We start from the raw sequence: 9,567 nt of genomic DNA on the forward strand, positions 1-9,567 counted from the left end.
TTCCAAGATGGTTCACTTACATATAGTTTCCGGGTTTCACGTAAACGACTCCTTTTTTTTAAAATATATAAATAAATTGCTAGTTTTGTTTACTGCAAATAATTGAATGATTTCATGCTTCAAAAATAGATTTATTATTATTATTATTATTATTATTATTATTATTATTATTCTAAACTAATTTAAATGAACGTAGATTAATTTAAAGGGTGTCTTTAATGATGAGTGGGATTTCTTGCTTCTTCTTATAGCATCTTAGTGGAACTCTAAGATGGCGGCGGTGACGACAATGCGGCGCTGCTTCAGGACCCTGAGACATCTGGTAAAATTAGTTCAACACATGTTGTGCATAGTTTTCCAGAATCGTTATGCATATAACACTTTGCTCGAAACTTCAGTTAAAACTGTCGAAATAACTGCATGTACACAGATCGCCCCTTTCCCCGTGACAGTAGTTTGCAACATGGGTTAACAGTTCATATGAACGACTCAGATTCATTTTCTGAGAGGTTTTGGTCATTAAATAACTACTAGCTCGGATTTTGCTGTGTAGTAACAGATGTAATACATGCACATGAGTAGTGTACACTCTCTGCATGCATAACATTTTGGTATGTTGCTTCTTCTAAGAAAAATACCAGGGAGTCGAATAGGGAGTCGATTCAGAAAAGGAGTCGAATCGATACAGTAAAATATGGATTCGGATCAAATTGATTCTGCTCAAATGGTTTTGGCACATATGAGACAAAGTGAGAAAATACTAACAAAACTGTCTGACAGAAAATGAAGTGAAATGTCAAATTTGTGAGGAAAAAACTAATAAAATAGTGATAAAGCATCTTATTAAAGTTGAATGTCTGCTACAGGGTTAATCTGGAAAGCTGTAAGAGTAGTTTAAAATTATTTGGAAACCATAAAGTAAGAATGAACAAACAGTGAGCCAATAATAAACTCCCCTTCTCCAATTACAGCCACGCCCCCCTTAGTGCAGTGATTGCATTTCAGTGTGGCAGGAGTGCAACCCACTGATGAAAGTAAAATGCAGTGCAATTTATAGGAATAACCTTTCTGACACAAATCCATTGTCCTTCTTTAAAGAAATGATGTAAGAGCAATGCAGTTAAGCATGCAGTGTTGCTTTTCAGTATGTAACGTTTTCTGCATGTTATTAATTAAAAGCAATACCCTGTGTGTATTGCATTTCACTTTTTATTTTCCCCCCACTGGTGTGATTTGCATTTCGCTCTGGCGCGGAATCTAGTTGGCTAGAATCAATGTCTCTAATAGGACAGTGGCTGGGAAGACAGACGAGAACTAGTTTTTATTCAGTAGCTCGGGTCGCTGTTAAATAAAACGGCGTACACGTACTTCACGTTTAGGTGTTAATTCCATTTTAGTGTGCAAAAATGAACATTATGAGAAAAAGTTAAGAATAATAAGCACTGATATATGACACAAGGAACATTATGTATCTATCTGTCTCTCTGTCGAAGCCCCAGTTGTCGTCCCGCCGCTGCAGACCGTGTCCCAGGCTCTGGACATCTGGACCTGATCATGTCCTCCATCACCCTTCAGCTTTCAGCTCACAGCAATGGAGAGGATTCAGACAAAGCAGTGGTACTAGCTTTACCTGGATTATCTTTAAAAAATAATAATAATAATAATAAATAAGTAGTACTTTCTACTCCTGTAAATGAATTCAAATTGAGTCTAGAAGAGCTAAGCTGAGAAGGAATGCTGTTGTGGAGATAGCTGACTCACTGCACTCTGTTGCTTGCATATGCTTCATTTTATATCTCCTACTTTTAGTGGCTTCTGGACAAGTTCTTCAGTTCAAGTTGTCGGACATCGGCGAGGGTATCATGGAGGTGACGGTCAAAGAGTGGTGTGTATCTGCATGATTAAAACCATCAACCCAGATGTATATTATAATCGAAATCTGTTATACATGATGATTTCTCCTTTGTCTTTGTACATGTAGTAGATGAATGAATACTTTTTGTTGGGCTTATTGCTCCATCACTCACCACATCACTTCATTTATTTACATATGGTTAACTTTTTTCCATGACTCATCCTACCTGTGGGCACTTCTCATCCTGTCTCTGTAGATCTCTGTATCGCCAGCTTCCACTGGAAATGTCTTTTTGCTACTTCACTGAAGTGAATACAGTGTTAATAGTCTATAAGATAGAACCTGGTGGCAATTTATGCTCCTGTTAGGTTACGACTGAACTTCAGTTTCACTGCTTAAACCATTTTTTTTTGCCCACCAGCTGATTTCAATGCTGTCTTTATACTAAGGTATGTGAAGGAGGGTGATAAGGTTTCCCAGTTTGACAGCATCTGTGAGGTGCAAAGCGACAAAGCCTCCGTCACTATTACTAGCCGATATGATGGAATCATAAGGAAGCTTCACTACGACGTGGACGCAGTCGCCTTTGTCGGATCGCCTCTCGTAGACATTGAGACAGACGGGCCACAAGGTACGTAGTTTGGACAGTAATGAAATGCCAATATTTCAGATCAGTCCCAGAATGCAGTGCCTCAATGACATTACCTCAGTGTTGCTCAGTGGGTGACGCTTCCTTTTGCGTCCTCCAGATGGCGGTCATGAGGAGGACGTTGTTGAGACACCTGCAGTGTCTCATGAACACACACACCAAGAGATTAAAGGACATAAAACTCTGGCTACACCTGCAGTGCGACGTCTTGCCATGGAGAACAATGTAGGTATAAACTGACTTAGAGGTAGAGAAAGATGAAGGAGTATAAATATGTCATATAAAAATATTTGTTACTGCAGATGATTCAACGTTAGGAGCCACTTCCTGTTAACACTCCTAACACAGGTTTTTTGACAGCCGGTGTATCATCTGTACCCCAAAGACTTTGAAACAATCTAAAAGAAAAGCTATTCAGAATGTTGCTTCAGTTTTTACTTGCTTGTTAACTTGTTTGTCAGGTTAAGCTGAGTGAGGTGGTGGGGACAGGGAGGGACAGTCGTATCCTAAAGGAGGACATCCTCAACTTCTTGGCCAAGCAGACGGGTGCTATCCTTCCTTACGATGACGTGAAGGTGCCGTCGGTGCCAGCTGCTCCTGCCAAGGCCGAGAAACCAGCCCCGAGTCCTACACCCACCGTCCCCCGACCCGTCTTTACTGGGAAGGACAGGACAGAGCCACTCAATGGTGACCTCACCTGCTTTAGCAATTGACCCCTTCAGTTACCAAGATGTTGGCTAATCCCCTTATTGCCATCACCTCATCATGTCCTTTGATGTGTGTTTTTAAGTCATATGAGGAACACAGCAGTGTGTTTAAGGTGATACTGGCACTCAGAGTTAGTCTGTCTAACAGTGCCTGTGTCTTTATATCCACAGGTTTTCAGAAGGCCATGGTGAAGACAATGACGGCTGCCTTGAAGATCCCTCACTTCGGTTACTGTGATGAGGTGGACCTCACTGAGCTGGTGCGATTACGCTCAGAACTGAAAGGTCTGGCTGAATCTCAGGGAGTCAAACTTAGCTACATGCCATTCTTCATTAAGGTATGACTGAGTGCATGAGTGTCTTTTTCAGTCTAGCTACTGTTTCTGACTAAAACCTCAAATACATGGGAATGGATGGATAAATTTGTATATGGATAGATGGATGGATTGGTGCATTGGGAGATGGTTGGATAAATTGGTTGGTAAATTATGGACAGTATGATTGGATGGATAGACTAGTGAATGGATGGATGGATGGATGGATGGATAGGTAGATGGATGTATTGGTGGATGAATGGATGGATAGATTGATGGTAGATATGCATACAATCATACTGAAAATATGAGATAGATAATTAGATAATTGGACTGGTAGAAGGATGGTAGGTGAATGAGTGGTTAGGTAGATGGAGAAGTACATGGGGGCTTGATGTGTGGATTAGTAGATATTAGACGCATAAGTGGATGGATGGGGGATTGATAGATTGATGGATATATGAGTGCATAGGTGGACAGACTGGTGAATGGGTAGATGGATAGGTAGGTAGGTAGGTGGATATATTGGTGGATGAATGGATTCTAAGATGATGGGTAGATGGATGAATGAAAAGATGGATGGATCTGCTCCAGGGGTGCCATATCATGACTGATGGATGATTGGTTGATGGATGGACTGGTAGGTGTATGGATAGTTGGATAGTAGGGGTTTAACAGTTCTCGGTAACCAGATACACAGATCCTAAACTTCAGGAGAATCTCCACAAAGCCTCATCCCTTGATCCAAGGTTTAAATCTGTGTCTTGTCTGGATGCAGCTTTTACATTTACAGTGGGATCATCAGAGACATCAGAAGCCCCCAGAATCCAATCCCCAGAGCTATTAGGGCAGCTTTTTTACAACAGCTGAGAATGCAAAGACTTTTAGCAAGATTATACAAGAGGAGGTCGTGTTATACAAGGCAGAAGATAGCATGATCCACATGCATGGTCGAAGACGAATCAGAGCAAGGATCCTCATGTTGCCAAACTTGCAAAACAGTACCTATGTGTCTCAGGAACATCAGTGCCAAGTGAGAGAGTTTTCTCTACTGCAGGAGACATTGTTACTGCAAGCAGATCTCGCCTTGCAACAATGTTAACAAACTTATCTTCTCGCAGAAGAACATGAAGATAGTAGTTTAGAATAGAATAGAGTGACCCAGTGTTCTGAGCTGCACAAATTGTCATATACAGAGTTTGAAATGCACATTATGTTGATGCAGGTAGCATAATAATGCAGGTACTTTGAAGTACAGATGTTTATATGGTGAAAAAACATTTTTTTAAGTTAAGGAAACCTGTTAAAGTGTTTGTTTCCAAATAACAGAGTATTCTTTCTTTGGATTTGAACTGTTACACCCCTATTGGACAGGTAGATGGAAGGACTGGTAGCTTGGAAGATTCATGGGTGACTGGATGGATGGATTGGTGGATAGATGGATGGAATGGTGACTGGATGGATGGATGGATGGATTGGTGGATGGATGGATGGAATGGTGGATGGATGGATGGATGGATTGGTGGATAGATGGATGAATGGATGGAATGGTGGATGGATGGATGGATTGGTGGATGGATGGATGGATTGGTGGATAGATGGATGAATGGATGAATGGATGGAATGGTGGATGGATGGATGGAATGGTGGATGGATGGATGGATTGGTGGATAGATGGATGGAATGGTGGATGGATGGATGGATGGATGGATTGGTGGATGGAATGGTGGATGGATGGATGGAATGGTGAATGGATGGATGGATTGGTGGATGGAATGGTGGATGGATGGATAGGTGGATGAATCGGTAGTTGGGCACTTTGATTTGTGAATGGATGGATAGGAAAGTGGACAGATAGATGGGTCGGTAGAAAGGGTGTATTGATGGATTGGTAGATGGGTGTGTGAATAGGTGGATGGATGAATTGATGGATTGATTGATGGATAGCATAAATGTATCCTGTATCCATGTGAACATATCTGATTCAGTGAATCAGTTTGCTGAGAGATCTTGAGATTTGTTCAAGTTAACGATATTACGCTCTGCTGTTTTTAGGCTGCGTCTCTCAGCCTGCTGCAGTTCCCCATCCTCAACGCCTCAGTCGATGAAGACTGTCAGAACATCACGTACAAGGTGAGCTCAGATAACTCCAGAGTCTTCTGCCACAAAAATACAATTTCTTTGAATGAATTCCATCTCAAGTTTTCTGTCCTTGTTTGCAGGCATCCCATAACATCGGTCTTGCCATGGACACTGTGCAGGGTCTGCTGGTGCCCAAGGTGAAAGACGTGCAAGCTCTGAGTGTGTTTGAAATCGCAGCTGAGCTGAACCGACTGCAGGCGCTGGGCTCGGGTGGGCAGCTGGGCACGGCCGACCTGACGGGGGGCACGTTCACCCTCTCCAACATCGGCACGGTGAGCTTACAGGCGCTCGAACAGAGGAGTTCCAGTGGGTCTGGGGTTAGAGAAAAGCTTCCAATTTGATTAGACAAGTAAATGAGATTGCAATCTCAGAAATTGAAACATTATTAAAAATCAAGGCGGTAATTAGTATAAATCAAGTCCTAAATAGATCTGGGATGAATTTACCATGTGACCTTACAACCCAAATATCACCTTTAAAATTATTATTATTAATAATATTAATTACTTACAATAATTTTCAATAATAATTAATTATTATGAATAATAATAATCATAATAATAATCTATGGTTTTTTCCTCTTTAAAAAGTAACATAACATTTAAAAAAAAATTGAAGCATATTTTAAGGTACATGTTTTACAGTCTGCTCCAGAATTATTGGCACCCTTGGAAAAAAATGTTTTTACAGCTAATTAGCGTAAAATCACACTGAAAATATGAGCGAAATCTACCCTTTAATTGAAGTAGATTTATTTGACGAAAAAGAAAAAAAAAAGAAGAAATATAAATTTTAAAAAACTACCAAAAATATACTTTTAACATTATTACTATTTTAGAACAAACATAAAGTTTAAATCATCTTCCTTGATTAATTTTTAAAATAATTTGTGCACTGGTTTATAGCACAAAGACAGTAATTTGGCCCTTTAATCAGGTAAATCGGTTACTAGCCAAAAGATGGCGCTACATCCTGAAAACGTTGAGTTTTGTAGTCTGATGAGTCAAATGTACCTCACGGTGATCTGGTCTTATTTGTTTTAACACGCACGCATGCATAAAATCTGTATTCGATTAATCTCAGCAAACAATCTGGATCATTCTTAATGGCCAAAAAGGAAACCGGAGTGTGTTCAGCTGCCATGTTGAGCTCAGCCGGCCAGGGAGCTTTTGTGATAAGACGCACACTGGGTTTAGATGACCTTGAAAAGCTCGCAGAGAGCTGAGTCAGCGCTGCCTGATTCAGCCGTGAGGAAAGGATCAGTCATGACTGAGATTGTAATCTCACAGTGTATCAGATCATCTGTGGCCTGGTTACAGAGAAAAAAAAAAAAAAAGCTCAATTATGTGATCAAAAATATTTAATAGAGACGTAAGGATGTATTCGATACCATGCTCTTTTATTTCATACTCTTGAAAAATGCTCTGATAGCAAGTCATACTGTGAGACATAAGCCTAGTGTTTTCTGATTAAGGATTGATGATGGCAACCAAAGCAAAGCACACTGCAACCTGCGCTCTGTGAAAATATCAAGAGGAGAAACTACAGCATTTTTCTACAATCCAAGTAACCTGATAAAACTTAGAAAAAATGTCTACAAGCAACGCTAGGCGAGTGCAGATAAACACTCTTGGCCAGTATGTTGTTCTTGACAGTGAAAACAAAAACACAACTTGACTCAGAGCTGTACGTAAGTGATTTTCCAAAGTGAAACTAAACTCGATAAACTTGTATCTGTTTTCTCGATACAAGGTAACTAATATAGCTAGCTAATGAATTCAATTAAAATCAACTCAGACACAATATATAAGAACAAGTGTGGTAACCTTCCACTCATAAAAAACAGCAATACATAAAGAAAGCTAGCTATAATGTTCCATGATATAAAGAAAGCTAGCTATAATGTTCCATGATATAAAGAAAGCTAGCTATAATGTTAAATGATTGATTGATACTAGTAGTAGGTTATTCATATCAGGATTGGTATCGATGAGTACCCAAAAAAAAAAAAAAAAAAAAAAATTGTGGGGAAAAAAATTATTTTGATGAATCCGTATAAAAAAAATTATAAACGTGTTGCGACGATTTTTTAACACAAAAAGTATCAGAAACCAGAAAAGGGTGCTGACGTTTTGACTCGCACGAGACAAATGCAGGTATAAAATGTAAATCAGTTTAAAATGTTGCATCAGGTGAGCACAGAGGAACGTCAGTGTGTCCTCGTCATCCATAATATCTTTAATTATTTAGATTATATAAGGGATCAATTTACTTTCAACATACAGTACAGGCTCGGGTCCTAAACGCAGATCGTTCCCGAGCAGTGCGATTAGTGATTAGTGTTCAGTGATTAGTGATGATTTAGGACAGAGTGATCTGGTGTCTGTTGTTTAATTGTGTTTGTGATTTTTCAGATCGGAGGGACCTACACCAAGCCGGTGATCGTGCCTCCGGAGGTGGCCATCGGAGCGTTGGGAAAGATCCAGGTGAGCTTCCGTGTTTCATCACGTTTTAATAAAAAGGAACGGAGAATATAGCCACCGCTATATTAATTTATCACAGCGTTAAATCAATGAATTATAATTATTTTTTCATTCCATCTAAATGTAAGTAAGTAAATAAATAAATAATATAATATCAATTTATAATTAATAATAAAATAACATTCAGATGAAAAGCAAGTTTGCATTTACATAAAAAAATACACAGGAAGACTTTAAATAAATGAATAAATACTTCAGCAATTATTATAAATAATTAAAATTAAAATAGAAGCTGCCAGCTATAATGCTGCCTCCAAAAAAATTCAACTTAAATTAATATAAAATAAATACAATTAAAATAAAATAAAAGCCAGCATCTGTGTTTCCTAAAGAAAATATTTCCACCTTTTTTTTTTTTTTTTTTTTTTTTAAACGTGTTTTGACGTTGTTCCTCTTTCTCTTCCTCCGCCTTTTCTCTGCCTATTTTTATATTTTCTCCTTTTCCCCCCCTCTGCTCTTCCCTCATTCGTTCTCTCGGCCATTTCTTATTTCCCCCTTTCCATTTCAGATCCTGCCGAGGTTTGACGCCGGTGGCGAGCTGGTCAAAGCCCATGTGATGAGCGTGAGCTGGTCGGCTGATCATCGCATCATCGATGGTGCCACCATGTCCCGCTTCTCCAACCTGTGGCGCTCGTACCTGGAACGACCCGCCTCCATGCTGCTAGACCTCAAATGAGACACGTTCACTCTGTGGGGTCCTTAAAAAACTGGCGTTTCATCACTACACTGTGCCTTCTAACAGTTACTCACAAAAAAAAGTGACAATCTTGATCTTTAACCTTTGATTGAACTTGGAAGTATGTGTGCATATTTTAATAAAATTACAGTTGTTGTGTCATAGATAAGTTTGATTTCTGATCCTCTAGAGCCTTTTCTATGCTTTATTTATTTATTTTTTTTGCTACATTACTATGCATTTTCCCTTACTTTTACTTTTAGACTTGAAAATTAAAGCTGAGGTCCAATCCCGTTTTGAACTCACCCTTGTCGACTTCCCCTCGTCTTGTCCACTTGGTTTCACCTCCAGCGCCAGTTTAAAGGACGTTCCATCTCTCAGCTCTCTCATTGCGTTGCAGCCATTTTAACTCTACGAGTTGTGACAAAATTTCATTTTCAAAATGGTGGATAAATCGCAAAATTCTTTTGGTGCACTGGAACGTTTGCTCTCTAAAAAAAATCCCACAATGCACCGCAGGGAGTATCGATGCTCACTATGTTCCCTTACTGGAAATGACATCATATTTTCTGAAGCCTCTTAAAAAAAAAAAAAAAAAAAGGAAAAAAAATATATAATTGTAGCTAGGCTACTCAGTCAATAACCACACAGTTGTCCTGCTAACTATCACGCTAATATCAC

General features: G+C 39.3%; 1 protein-coding gene across 1 annotated transcript; it reads left to right on the top strand.

Moving 5' to 3' along the window:
* LOC113539887 (lipoamide acyltransferase component of branched-chain alpha-keto acid dehydrogenase complex, mitochondrial) lies at window positions 1-9,076 on the top strand. Its single transcript, XM_026935987.3, has 12 exons — window positions 1-40; window positions 252-322; window positions 1,494-1,617; window positions 1,810-1,885; window positions 2,305-2,486; window positions 2,605-2,729; window positions 2,966-3,191; window positions 3,383-3,549; window positions 5,581-5,658; window positions 5,748-5,939; window positions 8,082-8,153; window positions 8,719-9,076. The coding sequence occupies exons 2-12, from the start codon at window positions 272-274 to the stop codon at window positions 8,884-8,886; spliced, it is 1,461 nt and encodes a 486-aa protein (XP_026791788.3). The 5' UTR covers window positions 1-40; window positions 252-271; the 3' UTR covers window positions 8,887-9,076.
* Window positions 9,077-9,567: the final 491 nt, after the last annotated feature.

Source organism: Pangasianodon hypophthalmus, chromosome 4, assembly GCF_027358585.1.
Source record: "Pangasianodon hypophthalmus isolate fPanHyp1 chromosome 4, fPanHyp1.pri, whole genome shotgun sequence".
NCBI lineage: Eukaryota > Metazoa > Chordata > Actinopteri > Siluriformes > Pangasiidae > Pangasianodon > Pangasianodon hypophthalmus.

Bases quoted from the DNA above. Each gene is read 5' to 3' on its own strand.
- LOC113539887 (XM_026935987.3), top strand. From the start codon at position 272: ATGGCGGCGGTGACGACAATGCGGCGCTGCTTCAGGACCCTGAGACAT. The intron at 1,886-2,304 runs GTGTGTATCTGC...CTTTATACTAAG, and splicing joins GAGGTGACGGTCAAAGAGTG to GTATGTGAAGGAGGGTGATA. The intron at 2,487-2,604 runs GTACGTAGTTTG...TGCGTCCTCCAG, and splicing joins TGAGACAGACGGGCCACAAG to ATGGCGGTCATGAGGAGGAC.